Source organism: Hyperolius riggenbachi, chromosome 6 (assembly GCF_040937935.1).
Source record: "Hyperolius riggenbachi isolate aHypRig1 chromosome 6, aHypRig1.pri, whole genome shotgun sequence".
Taxonomy (NCBI): Eukaryota; Metazoa; Chordata; class Amphibia; order Anura; family Hyperoliidae; genus Hyperolius; species Hyperolius riggenbachi.
In genome coordinates, this window is record NC_090651.1 from 60,391,964 (window position 1) to 60,411,373 (window position 19,410).

The following is a 19,410-nucleotide window of genomic DNA, read 5'->3' on the forward strand; positions in this document are numbered from 1 at the left end:
CTTTCAGGAATCCCCACCTTAAAAATCCTGCGTTTGCCTCTGCGCATTGCGTTTCTTTTCTGGTGAAATGTTTGCCCACATTGCGTTTCTTTTCTGTTGAAATGTTTGCCCGCATTGCGTTTCTTTTCTGGTGAAATGTTTGCCCGCATTGCGTTTCTTTTCTGGTGAAATGTTTGCCCGCTTTGCGTTTCTTTTCTGGTGAAATGTTTGCCCGCATTGCGTTTACTTTCTAGTGAAATGTTTGCCCGCATTGCGTTTCTTTTCTGGGGAAATGTTTGCCCGCATTGCGTTTCTTTTCTGGGGAAATGTTTGCCTGCATTGCGTTTCTTTTCTGGGGAAATGTTTGCCCGCATTGCGTTAATTTTCTGCTGAAATGTTTGTCCGCATTGCGTTTATTTTCTGGGGAAATGTTTGCCCGCATTGCGTTAATTTTCTGGTGTAATGTTTGCCCGCATTGTGCAGCCCCCCCCCCCTGTCTTCATCGATGCGCACTCCTAGTCCCCCCCGCTGCCCCCCCTCCCTGTCCCAGGTTGGACCCACAAAAATCTGGTCACTCTACTTATATGCCAGAATATACTATATATATATATAACGTTACGCGTCCCTCCCTCATTCTTCATACGATTTCCGCGTTGCTAACAGATTGGGACAAAATTCTATTGTTCCCATTTTAAAGATGGCCGCTGCGGCTCAGCCTCCCGTCCCCCCAGTATGACGCTGCGGGTAGGAGAAGCTGGTGTGCGCAGGCGCGTTCGGCCATGTTGGTGAGTGTGCGGTAATTCAGGAGCAGCCGGCTGATTGTCCCATCAGGCTTCAGCAACACCGGGGTGAGTATTAGGGCTGGGGGGGGCCATAGACCTCCATAGCACCGAGTTGTAGTGACCTCCCCTGCTGTGCCTGAAAGTACAACAACTCCCAGCATGACGCTGCACACCCCTACCTGATTCCCCACTCCCCCGTCACTTCCACTTCTGCATCACGACACTGTGCTGTCCTCCATAATCTCCTGTGCCTGCTACCACCCCTGCACTGTACATAACTTACCTATTCCAATACTACCCACATCAGGATACTTCTCCCTACACTTCTGCCTGATCACCCCCCCCCCCCCCGTTACCTCTACTCCATCACCACTGCACTGTGCTGTCCTCCCTAATCTCCTGTATCTGCTGCAACCTCTAGCAAGATGCTACACTGTATATAACCTTACCTGGCCAATACTGACCGCACCATGATACTACTCACTACACCTTGCCTGACTCCCTCCCCCCTGTCACTGGTACTTCTCAATTATGACACTGCTCTGTCCACTCTCCCTGACACTACTGCTTCTGTATAAAGACACTGCACTGTCCTCCCTAATCTCCTGTATCTGCTGCAACCCCAGCAAGATGCAACACTGTATATAGCATACCTATCCAATGCTACCTAAACCATACTTCTCACTTCACCCCTGACTGATCACCTCCACCCTTTCCCCACACCACTGCACTGTCCTCCATAGTCTCCTGTACCTGTTGCAACCCCAGCAAGATGCTACACTGTATATAACTTACCTATCCACTACTACCCACACCATGATACCACTCGCTACACTTCTGCCTGATCACCTCCCTCTGTCACCTCTACTCCCTCTGTCACCTCTACTCCCTCTGTCACCTCTACTCCCTCTGTCACCTCTGCTCCCTCATCACACCACTGCATTGTCCTCCCCAATCACCTGTACTTGCTGCAAACCCCAGCAAGATGCTACACTACACCTATCCAATACTACCCACACCATGATACTGCTCACTACACCCTGCCCAATCTCCCTCTGTCAGCTCCACTCCCTCCCCACACCACTGCACTGTCCCTCCTAGTCTCCTGTACTTGCTACAACATCCAGTAAGATGCTACACTGTATATAACTTACCTATCCAATACTGACCGCACCATGATACTACTCACTACACCTTGCCTGATCAGCTTCCTCTGTCACCTCTAGACATGATAAGCTAATCATACTTCTCCTGGTGGACGTCAAGCGACTCGGGGCCCTTTTTCACTAGCTGTAATCCGCTTCAAAAATGGATCGCAGCCTGAGAAATCGCACAGTGTTCCCAAGGGCTTCATAGCGTAGTCTCAGCAAGTGGAAAATGTTGGTTGCACATAGTAGAAAAGTCCCCTCAGGGCTGCAGCCACTGCTCCTCTGGCCTCCAGGATCATTAGGGAGCCTTACCCAAAGACACCTTACTATTTTGTATACTGGCTTGAGCAGGGATTCAAATCCCACATCAAAAGTAACAGCCACACCGGTACGCTATCCAGCTAACCTCTACTCCCTTATTACAACACTGTGCTGCTGTGCCTAATGTACCTGCCACATTCTCTGTCATGGTATTACGCTGTGCATACCTTACCTATCCAATACTACCCACACCATGATACTACTTACTAACTTACTACGGTACTTTTCCGTTATCGCCACCTAGTGGATGTGCCCGGCTAATGGAAAAGTACCCTTACTACTCCTGTCCTGATCACCTCTACTCCCTCACCGCAACACTGCTGCTGTGCCTAATGTACCTGCCACATTCTCTTTCATGGTATTACACTGTGCATACCTTACCTATCCAATACTACCCACACCATGATACTACTTACTATACTCTTGCCCCCATCCTGCAACACTGTGCTGCTGTGCCTAATCTTCTGTACCTGTTACATTACCCTTCATATTACACTGTGCATACCTATCCAATACTACCCACACAATGATACTACTTACTACACTCCTGCCCTGATCCTCCCTATATCACCTCTACTCCCTCAGCACAACACTGCACTGTCCTCACTAATATTCTGTACATGCTACAACTCCTAGCTGCTGCACTGTACATACCTCACTTATCCACTTAACAACCCCACCATAACACTCCACATGATGACACCACTGCCTGATCCTCTCTCCCTTTCAGTGCTGCTGCAGCATGACAGTCCTCTGTCTTCTATCATCTCTCCCCTGTGTAATCTTTCCCTCTCACTGCTGCCACCCTCAGCAGGACATGTACTGTACCGGTTTGCCTTACCACCTCCACCAGCTACCACTTGACAATGACACTGCACTGCCTGAACTTTTCACTCTTCACTACTACTAGAGGTGATCAGTAATATCAACTTTCTTGTAGTTTTTGATATAAGGGAACTGATGACAGCATTTTTCTCATTCTCTCCCCTTTCTGATTTGTCTCCTTTTAACTTCAGCGTGACACTGCACTTTGCCTGATCTCCTTTGTATCGTGACTACACCTTAATTACTAGTGCCCCTAGGATGACCGCACCATGTTGCTCTGCCTGATCTCCTCTCCCACCCAGTAAAAGTACCCCCAGCTTGAAGCACCTATTGGTTATTTCTTACATGTTGCTGTATTGAAAAAAGCAGTTGTGTTTGATGTCTTGTAATGTCATTTTTTTTCCATACAGGATTTTCTGCCTAAAGCCAGGAGATAGGAGCATCTGAGTGTAAAAGCTGAGCCTAAACCTCGTGTACAATGGTGAGTTTCTATCACTTTTTAGGAAAATACCGGGGCAGAGTCAGACTGCTCAGATCAGCTCGATTAGGAGTAGCACAAAAACCTCAACATGACAGTTCGCTGCCGGCTGCCTGGGCGTGCGCACTCAGTGGAGCTGCCGGCTGCCTGGGCGTGCGCACTCAGTGGAGCTGCCGGCTGCCTGGGCGTGCGCACTCAGTGGAGCTGCCGGCTGCCTGGGCGTGCGCACTCGGTGGAGCTGCCGGCTGCCTGGGCGTGCGCACTCGGTGGAGCTGCCGGCTGCCTGGGCGTGCGCACTCGGTGGAGCTGCCGGCTGCCTGGGCGTGCGCACTCGGTGGAGCTGCCGGCTGCCTGGGCGTGCGCACTCGGTGGAGCTGCCAGCTGCCTGGGCGTGCGCACTCGGTGGAGCTGCCGGCTGCCTGGGCGTGCGCACTCGGTGGAGCTGCCGGCTGCCTGGGCGTGCGCACTCGGTGGAGCTGCCGGCTGCCTGGGCGTGCCCACTCGGTGGAGCTGCCGGCTGCCTGGGCGTGCCCACTCGGTGGAGCTGCCGGCTGCCTGGGCGTGCCCACTCGGTGGAGCTGCCGGCTGCCTGGGCGTGCCCACTCGGTGGAGCTGCCGGCTGCCTGGGCGTGCCCACTCGGTGGAGCTGCCGGCTGCCTGGGCGTGCCCACTCGGTGGAGCTGCCGGCTGCCTGGGCGTGCCCACTCGGTGGAGCTGCCGGCTGCCTGGGCGTGCGCACTCGGTGGAGCTGCCGGCTGCCTGGGCGTGCGCACTCGGTGGAGCTGCCGGCTGCCTGGGCGTGCGCACTCGGTGGAGCTGCCGGCTGCCTGGGCGTGCGCACTCGGTGGAGCTGCCGGCTGCCTGGGCGTGCGCACTCGGTGGAGCTGCCGGCTGCCTGGGCGTGCGCACTCGGTGGAGCTGCCGGCTGCCTGGGCGTGCGCACTCGGTGGAGCTGCCGGCTGCCTGGGCGTGCGCACTCGGTGGAGCTGCCGGCTGCCTGGGCGTGCGCACTCGGTGGAGCTGCCGGCTGCCTGGGCGTGCGCACTCGGTGGAGCTGCCGGCTGCCTGGGCGTGCGCACTCGGTGGAGCTGCCGGCTGCCTGGGCGTGCGCACTCGGTGGAGCTGCCGGCTGCCTGGGCGTGCGCACTCGGTGGAGCTGCCGGCTGCCTGGGCGTGCGCACTCGGTGGAGCTGCCGGCTGCCTGGGCGTGCGCACTCGGTGGGGCTGCCTGGGCGTGCGCACTCGGTGGGGCTGCCTGGGCGTGCGCACCCGGTGAAGCTGCCGGCTGCCTGGGCGTGCGCACCCGGTGGAGCTGCCGGCTGCCTGGGCGTGCGCACCCGGTGGAGCTGCCGGCTGCCTGGGCGTGCGCACCCGGTGGAGCTGCCGGCTGCCTGGGCGTGCGCACCCGGTGGAGCTGCCGGCTGCCTGGGCGTGCGCACCCGGTGGAGCTGCCGGCTGCCTGGGCGTGCACACTCGGTGGAGCTGCCTGGGCATGCACACTCAATGGAGCTGCCGGCTGCCTCGGCGTGCACACTCAGTGGTATTGCCGGCTGCCTCGGCGTGCACACTCAGTGGTATTGCCGGCTGCCTCGGCGTGCACACTCAGTGGTATTGCCGGCTGCCTCGGCGTGCACACTCAGTGGTATTGCCGGCTGCCTCGGCGTGCACACTCAGTGGTATTGCCGGCTGCCTCGGCGTGCACACTCAGTGGTATTGCCGGCTGCCTCGGCGTGCACACTCAGTGGTAGTGACGGCTGCCTCGGCGTGCACACTCAGTGGTATTGCCGGCTGCTTTGGCGTGCACACTCCATGGTGCTGCCGGCTGCCTAGGTGTGCATACTCAGTAGCCATCTTTACAGCAGTAAAGGAATTAAACATGGCAATTAGTTTTTTGAAATGCAGTACAGTTTATTTAGGAATAGATATACCGAGAGGGGGCCTCAATGGGATCCTGAGGCTTCCCTCTCTTTAGGTTAACTATCTTATTTTGAATAAGAGATTTAGCTCAGGATTAGTTTAAAGCCATAAAAGTCCATTCTGTGTGCAGGAAATGAGGGGACATCACACCCACCCTATTCAGCAGTAACAACTTGTCAGGAATGGGCAGTAATAAAGGGTCTTGCCACTCCACCAGTGCTCTGGTTGCGGGGGAACTCTTTCTCAGTGTACCACTGCTGGCTTCTATATCTTAGGATTCCCACTGACTTAGACGTATGTGTTTCATATTATTCCTACTTTGACACTTTATTTTGAATTTTCTCATGACAGTCTCGAAGATACGATTCCAGGACCACGATATTCTCCCCAGAGGGTGAGTCCTGGCAGCTCTTTCTCTGTGCTCTGTTAGGAATATCGGATTATATCTGTATTTTATTTTTTGCTTTCTCATGCATCTGCCTTTCCTCCCGAGGTTACTTTCTCTTTCACTTTGAATGTGCGGTTTCCATTGCTAAAGGGACTTTCCATGAGTTAATGACAAACACTGCCACCTGCTGGCTGTATGTGTGTATTGTTGGTTTGTGAAATAATATCCTCTCTAAATACAACAGCTATTTTTTCACTGCCCCATGTGGAGCAGGTGTTTAAAGGACTCCTGAAGTGAGAGGTATGTGGAGCCTGCCATATTTATTGCCTTTAACTTTTTAGCAGCCAAATAAAATAAAATTTTATTTGGCTGCAGGGACAAATGTTTCTTGCCGCTGGGAAATGTACCTTCCCTAGCCTGGCAGGGTATGCACAGTGGGTGGGAGGCACTAGGCAGCCAAATGAGGTTTGCCAGCAGAGGTTTAACTTGCAGAGCAGTTTTCAAATGAAATATCTCGTTTGCAACGGCTAACAGGTTAAAGAATACTAGTTGCCTGGCGTCCGCTGATCTTCATCCGCTGATCAAGCATGCCAATCCAGTCAAACTTCATTCAGACTAGCTGATCCAAATACTTGTTTAGGGTTTAAAAGTATTAGAGGGGGTAACGAGAAGGACATGGAGGCTGCCATATTTATTTCCTTTTAAACAATACAAGTTGCCTGGCTGTCCTGCTGGTCATATGCCTCTAATACTTTTAGCCATAGACCCTGAACAAGCATGCAGATTTGATGTTTCTCTTGTCAGATCTATCAAGATTAGCTGCATGCTTGCTTCTGGTGTTATTCAGACACTACTGCAGCCAAATAGATCAGCAGGGCTGCCAGGCAACTGGTATTGTTTAAAAGAAAACTAATATGGCAGCCTCCATATTCTTCTCATTTCAGTTGTCCTTTAAATTAACCAATACTTTTGTTGACTGAAACAAGGATTCTGATTGATTGCCCTTTCTGCTCCAGTTTTTTGTATTAAGATAGGTAAACTTGAAACCCTATTTATCGGTGCTATGTAAGATGTGCCTTTCATCTTCCAACAATTGTTTCACATACCACTGAATGTGTACAAATGTTGATAAATACCTTAATTTTTGCATTTGCAGCATGGTCATGTGTTCATCACCATGCCATTTTTTTCTTCTCCTTCTACTGGAGGAGTAATTCCTTCTGGGAGGGGAGGTGTGGCCAATCTGTCAGTCACCATTCCGCCCAGTGTGAGGAGGTGTGGCCACGCAGTCGCTCAAACCTGCTTATGCTTTGCGGAGGAGAATGGGGGTGGAGGGGCTCTGAGGAGTTTGCCAAAACACAATCTGTGCTGTCATTTGACAAGAACAACTTCTCAGTGGCAGTAACTGACCACAGGGCAGATGAAAAATCAAAATATTAGTTAAAGCCGATCTGAACTCAGAACTTCCTCTCTGCTCTAAAAGATAAATCGCATAATAACCCTCACAGAACAACATTTCTTTGCTAAAGGTTACAGAACTCCTGCAATGCATCTGCAGTGTATCTACTTCCTGCTTTCATGGAAGCAGACAAAGGGTTAACATCTTGTATTCACACATTAGCTGTGTCTGCCAAGACTGACATTTCTGTGCTGACACAGCTGAGAGCTCAAATTACACTTGGAATTAGTCACAGATGAGGGGTAATCAGACATGCTCTTCTCTCTAAAAACATACAGGGTGCATTTCTCTCTGTTTTCCTTTTGTCCAGTTTCAACTTTTAAACCCTTGTGGTAGAGCATTTTATCGGTAGATGTGCAGCCCCTGAACTGAGGCTTTTAAAGCATTAAAGAGACACTGAAGTCTCTTTTTTTAACTTACTTTATTATCCAGTCAGCATAAGCATTAAACCCTAAGCAGATTCGCTGCATCCCCGCGACACAAGTGATTTATGGCTTAGACATAGCCCTGCAAAGTTCCAGGGCTCACATCCTTCTCCTTCCTGTAAGAGGCAGAGCTGTGTGCCGTAGCTCTGCCTCCTCTACAGTCGATCTCCGCTTCTCCCCGCCCCTCTCAGTCTTCTTTCACTGAGAGGGGCAGGGAGAGGCGGAGATTGACAGGATAGGAGGCAGAGCTACAGCACAAAGCTCTGCCTCCCCAGGGCAGCACAATCTATGACCTGCAATGTCGTGGAACTTTGCAGGTCTATTTCTAAGCAATAAATCACTCATTTTGCCTCAGGATCTGCTTACGATTTAATGCTGATGCTGACTGGATAAGAAATTAAGGTAAAAAGACTTCAGTGTCTCTTTAAATACATTTTTATGCATGGCCATAGTGAAGATGTGATTTTGTCATCTATACGTTGCTGCACAGCAGCCATCAGACTGCGGAAGGAGGAGCAGCACAGCGCTCCTGATACACTTTGAGCATTGGCATGAGTCATCAGTGAGCTGCTGATTTGTGCCTTCCAGCCAGCCTATCCTGACCTATTTGTTCCCTCAGGGCGCCTGTACCAGGTGGAATATGCCATGGAAGCTATAGGACACGCCGGCACCTGCTTGGGGATTTTAGCCAATGATGGAGTCCTGCTTGCAGCCGAAAGGCGGAACATCCACAAACTGCTGGATGAAGTTTTCTTCTCTGAGAAAATCTACAAGCTGAACGAGTAAGCTCTGGGATTGTTCAGTAGCTGTAAAGGGAACCTGTTATAGCCGTTACTGTCAGATGCTCAGGCTGTACTCTAGCTTTCAGGGCTCTGGTGTACCTGTTCACCATCACAAACACTGAGGCTCTTTTCACACTTGTGCCGTTGAGTCGCATACCAGTGTAGAAGCAAGAATAGCCCTATGGGGCTATCACATTGGGCACGGTGTGATGCAACACTTTTTTTCGGGGCAACGCAGGAGATGCTCTTGCAATACAGCACTCTGGCAGTGTGGCTTACATGGTGATGTAGGCCTCATTGTACGCTCGTCACACTGTGTGTGACTGAAGAACAATCGCACTGCTAGTATACAGGCAGATGCTGGATGGATGTCCCTGCGTGCCTGTTAACCGTTCCGTGGTGTCGATAAAGTTGGAGAGTACACATACAGCACTGAGCGAGAAACATGGGCATGGCCCAGACTGCATCTGTCCGTATACTAGTGTGGTTAGTAGGCAGACAGGCCAGTTTTTTATGACAAATGCACACTTTGTTGTACACACAAAATTAGGTTGCAAGATGGGGAACCATCCAATGAAGGCTTTTGGCGAATAACCATCTGCACACTGGTACAGGATCTCTCTTGTACGATGGCCACTCTCTTGGTTAAAAACCATGACCAGGGGTCCGTTAGCTAAGAATGCAACAGGGGGTCACCCCCCAGAATGAGGGGTTTAAACACAATGGGGGAAAAGTCACCCAGATTCAATAAAACACGTTTCGTGAGTTCATACGTCTCGCTTCATCAGACTAAATTTCAGTGCTGGGTCTGGTAGTTTAGCCGAGGATCGGGGTAAGACACCTTTATTATTAGTGTTTTATTGAATTTGGGTACCTCCTTTTCCGCCGTTGTGTTAAGATAAATACTCACCTAAGTGGTGGTAGACTCTGGATAGTCCAGAGGCTTCCCAGACCCTTCTGGTGCCCACCGCTGCGGCTTGAAAAAGGCAATGCATGCATGAGCGACTTCATGCTACTCTGGAAGAGTGGACCATACTTACACATGCACAGCGCGGTCACGCTCTTACACTAATGGTCACAAAAGCATTTTCAACTAAACCTTGTTGAATATGCTTAATATATCTTTATATTATTTCTATTATTATTTTGGGCCTCTTCAGGTATGCTTTAACTGGTTCTGGACCGACGCAGTATGAATCTACGTCCAGCAGGTGGTGCTGCCGCTCTGACTGGAGGTAGATTCCACGTCCTGCTAAATTGCATGATACCGCCGATCTCGCCGCAATTCGCTCGCTCTGCCATCTATAAGACGGCAGAGCACTCTAAGCAGGTCAGGAGCCACTTTCATTGGCTCCTGACCGCGTGATCACGGAGAGAGCCAATCACGTTGGCTCCCATTGATAGACCGCATCAGGAGGCAATGAAAGCGGTAACTGACCGGCTGTCAGCACTCTGCCGTTATAGAGACGGCAGAGAGAGGGGCTGAGGCGATGGGGCGACGTTGAAAGAGCGGCAGGTATGTGCGGCGATTAGTCTGAAAGCAGCGTTTTACCGTACCAGCAGTCTCTGGTCCTTAAAGGGAACCTAAACTGAAAGGGATATGGATGTTTCCTTTTAAACAATACCAGTTGCCTGGCAGTCCTTCTGATCTCTTTGGCTGAAGTAGTGGCTGAATCACACACCTGAAACAGGCATGCAGCTAATCCAGTCTGACTTCAGTCAGAGCACCTGATCTGCATGCTTGTTAAGGGGCTGTGGCTAAAAGTATTAGACACAGGCTCTGCAGGAGAGTTAGGCAACTGGTATTATTTTAAAAGGAAAAATCCATATCCTTCTCAGTTTAGGTTCCCTTTAAGGGGTCAGAGACTGCTGGTACGGAAGTGGTTAAATAAATTTAAAGAAGTAGCAAACACAATGGCCTCAATTCACTAAGATTATCTCCTGTCTTTAATAACTCTTCTAGAGTTGTTACCATGGTGATAAGGCATGTAGTATTCAGGAAACATTTTACCTCAGGCAAACCTAAAGTTAACTCTTCTGTCTTTAAGTTAACTCTTCAATCCTTAAAATAACTCCAGAGTTAAAGACAGGCTGTTAATTAACTGCATGTGAAAATAACTACAGAGGAGGTAACTTAACTACAGAGGAGGTAACTTAACTACAGAGGAGTTAACTTAACTACAGAGGAGGTAACTTAAGGAACTCTCTTGCCTTATTATCTCCAGCATGATCTTAGTGAATTGAGGCCAATGTCTCTATTATGAAAGCTATGAAATTCCTTGTCCTCCACAACCTAGAAGTAGAAGTATTCTCCAAGATATGCATCTTTTCCATGCATTCCATAGTACAGTGCACTTCACAGTGAGCAATATAAACATTAATGAGTTTTACGTTCAGCAAGCCTTCCATCAGGCATCCGGTGGGGCAGTAAGAGCAGAATATAAACTTCTGTGTCTGTTTACAGTGACATGGCGTGCAGTGTTGCCGGAATTACCTCTGATGCCAACGTACTGACAAATGAGCTGCGGCTAATCGCTCAAAGGTGAGAGAAATCAGAATGCTAATGGGATGTTTTGTGAATCGGGGCTAAACGTTCTGCAGTGATTTGTCCAGCTGTTCATTTTCCATCTTTGGACGTACTGATGTCGCCAGCTACCAGGAACAAACAGGTTCAGCTGTTTGGAAGGGTCCTTTATTCCTCTGGATGCCTCAGTAGAACTAAAAGAGCAAACCTCAGATACTATGATTGTAAGCTTGCAAGGGCAGGGACCTCTTCCTATTGTTTGTTATTTTTCCGTAATTTACGAAATATGAACGTGTACCAACTTTAGTGATATCTCACTTGTATTACTGGATGCCATGACTTTAGTGTCTTGAATTTCTGCTGTATATTCCCCAATATTTGTTTTGTACCATGTACAGCGCTACAGAACATGTTGGCGCTTTATAAATAAAAAATAATACTTACCTAAGAAGAGGGAATCCTCCGGGGGCTTCCCACGTCCACTTTGACCCCTACCGCACCTGGCTGGGACCCTCGTTCAGTTTGCAGCCATGCTCCCCTTTTTGCATGAGCACAGCTGTACTGTGAAAGAAGCAGCTTGTGGATAAACATACACGGGGGGGGATGAGGCGTGGCCTCGAATATATCAGACAAGCTCTTGCCGGATAAAGGTCCATGCGCAGCAACGGTGGGGTGCAGGAGGACACAGGAAACTAGGAACCTAGGTAAAGATTAAACTTTTCACCACAAGAGAATTTGTGCATGCTCAAACACCAAGTTTAACCCTGATAAATCTGGCTTAATTGGCTTATCATGAGGCATTTCTCATGCAAATATGCATTTGCTTTCGCATGCTAAATGATGCAGGGTCAAAAACCAATACCGCAAAGCAGTTGCCCTGCGGGAATTAGTTCATGCTGCATTAGCACTATCCAGGAGCGCCACAAGGAGGCTTCCCAATGCCCGCATACACCTTAGGTTCACTTTAATTGTACTGGTTTTAATTAACTCCTGCTGTGTGATAATATCAACTGAATCATTGCCTGTTCTTACACAAGCTAGTGGGTTCTCGACTGACTAGAATCTAGTGTGACTACAGGCAGGGCCGGTTCTAGACTTTTTGCTGCCTGAGGCAAACTTGTGCGGATTCACCACCCCTCTCTTCCCTCCGAATTGGAATGATCGCACAGCACCCGACAATTTGCACTGCACGTTATAGCTGCAGTGAACCCCCAGAAAAACAACTTCAGTATAGGTGGGTAGCCAGGTATAGCTGCCCTTATTATTGGTAGCTTGGTACAGTTGCACCCAGTATAGGTTAGCCAGGTACAGTTGCACCCAGTATAGGTTAGCCAGGTACAGTTGCCCCCAGTATAGGTTAGCCAGGTACAGTTGCACCCAGTATAGGTTAGCCAGGTACAGTTGCACCCAGTATAGGTTAGCCAGGTACAGTTGCACCCAGTATAGGTTAGCCAGGTACAGTTGCACCCAGTATAGGTTAGCCAGGTACAGTTGCCCCCAGTATAGGTTAGCCAGGTACAGTTGCCCCCAGTATAGGTTAGCCAGGTACAGTTGCCCCCAGTATAGGATAGCCAGGTACAGTTGCACCCAGTATAGGTTAGCCAGGTACAGTTGCACCCAGTATAGGTTAGCCAGGTACAGTTGCACCCAGTATAGGTTAGCCAGGTACAGTTGCACCCAGTATAGGTTAGCCAGGTACAGTTGCACCCAGTATAGGTTAGCCAGGTACAGTTGCACCCAGTATAGGTTAGCCAGGTACAGTTGCACCCAGTATAGGTTAGCCAGGTACAGTTGCCCCCAGTATAGGTTAGCCAGGTACAGTTGCCCCAGTATAGGTTAGCCAGGTACAGTTGCCCCAGTATAGGATAGCCAGGTACAGTTGCACCCAGTATAGGATAGCCAGGTACAGTTGCACCCAGTATAGGTTAGCCAGGTACAGTTGCACCCAGTATAGGTTAGCCAGGTACAGTTGCACCCAGTATAGCCAGGCACTCTCCACTTCCTGATGGTGCCCTCAGACTTCTGCCGCCTGGGGAGGTTGCCTCGCTTGGCATCATGGGCGGGACCGGTCCTGAGTAGAGGTGTCTTCCAAGGTTGCCTAATGGTCAGGCATGCCAGATCTTTAAAGCAGACCTGAATTACCTCTATGCTCTAAAAGATAATCAACAGCATAATCTTTAAAAAAATGTATTTGTCACAGCTTACAGAATTCCTGCAATAAATCTGCAGTGTCTACTTCCTGTTTTCATGGAAGCAGGGAAAGTGTTAACATCCTGTGTTTACATATCAGCTGCGACTGGCGAATTTCTGTGCTGACAGCTTAGAGACCAAATTACACTTGTGATTACTTACAGATGAGGGTGAATTAGACAGGCTCTTCTCTCTAAAAGCGCAGAGGGTGCATTTCTCTCTGTATTCGTTGTGTCCTGTGCAAGAGTTCAGGTCCACTTTAAGCAATAATTTGTAGCAGTTTTAATTGTTCTTACCCACCCGCGGAAGCTGACCTGTCCTTCCCAATACCATTGTCCCTCCTCCCTTCCTCATAGAAACATGCCTTGCTTGACTGTTGCCTAGTGACCAGTCTATACGGCTCTGGCCCGGCAACATCACCCACAGGATCGAGTTCAATCCTGGTCTGGGAAATTAAAATGAAGCCATTAGTGTGTTTGTGCACCTTTATGCTGGGAATACACGGCTCAATAGATAATTTCCGACATGTCCGATCTCCGGCCCGATCGATCCCGCGCTCGATTCTGCATGGAGGACAATGGGGAAAGATAAGAAAATCGAGCGGAAGATAAGTGAGTCGCCCGCAGAATCGAACGCGGAAAACAATCGGGCACGGAATCGAGCGGCAGAATTGAGCCGTGTATGCCCAGCATTAGGCTTTCTCTGCTGTTGTGTTATCTGACAGGTGGTGAGGATATCAGCCTGTGAATGCTCTTTTCTGAGTTCTTCTGTCTTCTGACTAGGGCTGATCAATGACGTGCAATTTTTGTAAATTTGTATGCAAATATTTGTAAGCTTGAAAATGGACCAATCAATTTAAACCTGGGTGGGACTTGATTGGTCCATTGTCAAGCTGCCTATATTTGCATACAAATGTTCATATTTGCATACATTTGGAAAATGTGCATATCATTGTTCATCCCTACTTCTGACTGCTTACATTCATTTTCATTTAAGCTTTAATTTACCTTCCCAGACTTCTCATTGTAAGGCCCGGGACTCACTGGACCGTTTTTAGACATTATTTGTGCTTTTGAGGAATCGCCAACGATTCCCAAAGCTGTAGACCAGTGATCTGCAAACTTGGCTCTCCAGCTGTTAGGCCTGGAACCCACTGAAATCAGCAAACGCAAAATGCAACAGCTAGCGTTTTGTCTGAGCGGTTTGCAAGCGGATTCATGCGCGTTTTTGGTTGTGTTTTGCAACATTGTATTTTTTTGCCCAGCGGGTGCCTAGCGTTTTGTGTTTTGCGTTTTTATCCTGATTGGTCCTGTGAATTATTTTTCATTTTGTTAGTGTGCTGAACCGCAAAACGCTAGCAAAACCGCTCAGTTTAGGTTTTGCTGAGCGTTTCTGCTAGCGTTTCAATACTTTACATTGAAGCGCTAACGCTCCCAAAATGCTGCAGGTCCTGCGTTTGCGTTTCTGGGAAACGCAAACGCTCCTGTGGAAGTTGCCCTATCCATTAACATTAGCCCAGCGTTTTGGCAAACTGCTAGCGTATCGCAGTGCTGCCAAAACGCTGCCAAAAGCGCTCCTGTGGGTTCCAGCCCTTAAGGAACTACAAGTCCCACAATGCATTTGTCTTTATGAATCATGACTGTGGCTGTCAGACCCTCGCAATGCATTGTGGGACTAGTAGTTCCTTAAAGAGAACCCAATGTGGGTTCTAAGAATGCTATCAGCACACAGAGCCCCCCCCCCCCCCCCCCCCCCCCCGCTCGGCTATGCCTCCATAAATCATCAGCCGAGCTGTCAACACACAGCATGTCACAGCCGGCTGTTTACCCCTGCATCTGTCACTCTCGCCGTCCCCCCCCCCCCCCCCCCCGCCTCCTCCATAGCTCCGGTCCCCGCCTGTGTCCCCTCCCTCCAATCAGCGGGGAGGGAAGGGACGCGGGCGGGGACCGGAGCTATGGAGGAGGCGGGGGAGCGGCGGAGAGTGACAGATACAGAAGTAAAAAGACATGCTGTGTGTCAACAGCTCGGCTGATGATTTATGGGGGCAGGGGGGGCCTGTGGGGGGCTCGGTATAGCAACAGAGGCTGGGCAGTATATGCAGACCCAGCCTCTGTGTCCTGATAGCATTCTTAGAACCCACCTCGGGTTCTCTTTAACAGCTGGAGAGCCAAGTTTGCAGATCACTGCTGTAGACTAATGAAAGCCTTTAAAATATGTGCAAACCTATACAAATAAGATGGTTGGTATGTCTGCACTTTATCTGATGAAGGGGACCCTCCGTGGCCCCGAAACAATTGTCATGTTGTGCATACAATAAAACTGCTTGGAACTTTGAACTGGTGTGCCAGCCGACCTTGAATTGCTTATACAAATAAGAAGTACATTTTTCCAGAGTAAAAAGAGCCATAAATTACTTTTCTCCTATAATGCTGTCACTTACAGTAGGCAATAGAAATCTGACAGAAGTGACAGGTTTTGGACTATTCCATATCTTCATAGGGGATTCTCAGCAAGGCTTTTATTCTTTATAAAGATATTCCCAAAAAAGGATTTAAACAAGAATGCTGGCCAGCCTTCTTGCTTGCTACAGTTTTTTTTGGCAGTTGGACAGAGCAACTGCCATTCACTAAGTGCTTTTGAAAATAAATATATCCCTGAGAATCACCTATAAAGAGATGGACTAGTCCAAAACCTGTCACTTCTGTCAGATTTCTACTACCTACTGTGAGTGACCGCAATATAGGAGAAAAGTAATTTATGGCTCATTTTACTCTGGAAAAATGTACTTCTTATTTGTATATGTTTGCACATATTTTAAAATTTAGTGTTTCGCTGTAGTGCCCCTTTAACTGTGATCTCTCTGCCGCCGCCGCCGCCAATCTTGCTGCCTGTAGCATTTTGGAGCAATTTGGGCCCTGCATTCCTATTCTGCAGGCTCTGAAAATCGACGTTTTTAGTGGCAACATCACTCTTAAAAAAAAAAAAAAAAAAAGCATTTTTTGAGGGCGATTTCTAGTAAGTCTCAGAAAAGAACAGAGGGCTATGCCATTACTCAATCATGCCATTAATTTAAATATTTGATGCGCAGTGTTGCATAGATATTTTCTTTTGAAAAAGTCAGTCATGTGACCCAGAATCCTTTCACCAAGCTTGCAGCTGCAAGGATAGTATGTATTCCCTATTCCTAGTTTAACCCAGGGCTGTGGAGTTGGTACAAAAATCCACCGACTCCGACTCCTCAGTTTAGGATTCCACCGACTCCTCGACTCCTCTAATTTGCATATTACAATCTTGTTGATTGAAAGTATGTAACATGAAATTCGTCTCTTAACTGCCAACGCTTAGGAATTTTAAAAGACAACTGAAGTTAAAAGGATATGGAGACTGACATATTTATTCCCTTTAGTCATAGACTAAAACTAGTCCTTGGTAAGAGTACTTGTAAAAGGTACAGACTGGAACAAAGAACATCTATCAGGCCCTAGGCAATGTAACTGTGGGTACATGTAAGAGTGATGTGCTGGTACTCTGCAGGGGAATGAGGAGATTCTTCCTCTATTACACATTCTTCATGCACAATCTGAACAAGGTTTATGGGTGACAGACAACACCTCTGTGTTCAATGTGCACAGCATTCTCAGTGGATTCCCTGCAGCTCTGTGGGGAGTGCATATGTAGAGTATAGTACTACTGTGTAACAGTAAACCTGAGACAGATGAAATTAAAGTTTTATACATACCTGGAGCTTCCTCTAGCCGCCTTCAGGCTAATCAGTCCCTTGCTGTCGTCCTCTGCCACCTTCTTCTGCTATGATTCCAGGTACTTGAGCCAGTCGGGCGTAGTGCACATGCACACACTCCGCCACCGGGAGCGTACTACACCTGCGCAGCACTATTGCGCAGGTGCAGAATGTTCCTGGCTGTAGGAGCGGCACGTGGCCAGACTGCTGAATTACCAGGACTCATAGCAGAAGATCCAGGTGGCGGAGGAGGACAGCGAGGGACTGATTAGCCTGAAGGGGGCTGGAGGAAGACCCAGGTATGTATAAAACTTTTCATCTGTCTCAGGTACCATTTAATTCGTAGTCACCAAACCAAATTTTAACATATCAAATTATTTTATTTCATGAGCAAAGAGAGTGCATACATTTGCATTAATAAGCATCAACGCAGAATTATTTCCATCTCATTGACCATCTCTATTAGTGACACAGCTACACATCAGGCTTTATTCTTACAGCATAGATGTTATTTAGTATATATAAGAGATTCCTGTGTACACATCATATATACAGTCACAATCAGATATGTATATCTGACTTTAAAAATACGGGGACTGCTTTATTGAAGCAGCACAAGTAACTAATTTTGATTGGTTTATTTCATTTTCGTGGACTAAGCACACTAAGCACGGCTATTACTGTATGTATAAATTATTTATGATAACTATTATCTGAGAAATAGAATATTTTATCATATTTTCTATCTTAATTACAGTTTAAATTCATTAGGAGTCGGAGTCTGTGCATTTTTTCCCGCCTCCAGGCACCCAAAATTGCCCCGACTCTGACTCCACAGCCCTGGTTTAACCTTCCTAGCGATATGATTATATCCGGATTGTACTGTCTGAAAGCGGTTCAATTTTTTTCACAAGCTGTTAGACCCTAAAAAAAAAAAAATCATACCGCTAGATCTGCAGCAGCCCTGCACATTACACACCTCCCATGGATCCAGCTCGAAGTTACCACTAAGGAGGTTTTAAGAAAGACAGGATTCAGGTTCATGTTAAGAGTGGTGTAAGTCATATATCACTTACCAGCCATGATCTCCATGCTTGTGTCCACAACGCTTTTTATAGCTGAGCGGAGCTGCTGCATTCACTATGTATTTTGTAAGTCTTGGAATGTAAAGCATAATTCTGTCCTGACCCCCCTTGTGTTGCAGGTATCTCCTCCAGTACCAGGAACCCATCCCCTGTGAACAGCTGGTGACAGCTCTATGCGACATTAAGCAAGCCTACACACAATTCGGAGGTAAGATGAGCAGATACATCTAGGCTTTAACAGGAATACCCAGTAAAACATGAGGTTTTAGATGATGTAGGGGACAAGTTTGGGGCACTACTAGAACAGAGCGTGGGCCATGTATATGACTCAGAGCTTAGGGGGGGTCTGACTGGGAGCTGCCAAGGCTGACGCTGTTACAGCTTTCCAGGCTAATTGAACGCTATTAATGTAGTTCTCCTACTTTTTATTACCCATACAGATATATTATCTGTTTACAAATTACAAAGTAATGTAAACAAAAGATAATGTTATCACCACTTCAGAAGGCCCCCCCCCTTCCTTGATAACAATAAAATTAGGCAAAGTATCTAAGTCTTCTACTTCAGTGCTGTTAAGCCGGGTCTACACGGCACAATGTGTCTTTTCAATCGAGCCGCAGGTCCCATCTCGCCGCGGCCGATTCCCTGCTCCTTCCCCGCGTGTAAGATAAGCGGCGCCGGCAGGGGCGAGGGGGCATCGAATCCGAAGCACACGGGGATGCGGCAAAGTCGATCCGGCGGCTAATCGAGCCGCCGGATCTCTCCGTGTAGACCCGGCTTTAGTGTTGCCTTTTATATTCCTGCCCTAGTTGTCTTGTAAGAATGGTTACAAACGGCAATAAAATTCTGTTTTTTTTTAATATTCTTTGGAGGGGTTAAAGGTCATGGCTGGTTCCTTGTTCAGACACATGTGGGAATCTCCTTTGCATCTGTGTGTGTAATCTGTGTAATTTCTCCTTTCTGTAACAGGAAAGCGGCCGTTTGGCGTATCGCTCCTGTATATAGGCTGGGACAAGCACTATGGATTCCAGCTGTATCAGAGCGACCCCAGCGGGAATTACGGTGGCTGGAAAGCCACATGTATTGGCAATAACAGTGCGGTATGTATACTCTTCTCATCATGCCTTCATTTCCTACCACAGGGTTACTGGATGTTTTCATTGTACTGTGTGTTAAACAATATACAGTGGGTTGCAAAAGTATTCGGCCCCCTTGAAGTTTTCCACATTTTGTCATATTACTGCCACAAACGTGAATCAATTTTATTGGAATTCCACATGAAAGACCAATACAAAGTGGTGTACACATGAGAAGTGGAACGAAAATCATACATTACTCCAAACATTTTTTACAAAGAAATAACTGCAA

The 19,410-nt window shown here is 48.1% G+C and overlaps 1 protein-coding gene across 1 annotated transcript in view; it reads left to right on the top strand.

The window, feature by feature from the left end:
• The first annotated feature begins 720 nt into the window (after positions 1 to 720).
• The window catches only part of PSMA4 (proteasome 20S subunit alpha 4), a 30,779-nt gene continuing 12,089 nt past the window's right edge, over positions 721 to 19,410 (top strand). The window contains exons 1-7 of the mRNA XM_068239389.1: positions 721 to 827; positions 3,466 to 3,536; positions 5,802 to 5,844; positions 8,342 to 8,504; positions 10,969 to 11,046; positions 18,162 to 18,250; positions 19,012 to 19,142. Of these exons, the coding sequence (XP_068095490.1) occupies positions 3,534 to 3,536; positions 5,802 to 5,844; positions 8,342 to 8,504; positions 10,969 to 11,046; positions 18,162 to 18,250; positions 19,012 to 19,142 (507 nt within the window). The 5' untranslated portion in view covers positions 721 to 827; positions 3,466 to 3,533. The remainder of the gene's footprint in view (positions 828 to 3,465; positions 3,537 to 5,801; positions 5,845 to 8,341; positions 8,505 to 10,968; positions 11,047 to 18,161; positions 18,251 to 19,011; positions 19,143 to 19,410) is intronic.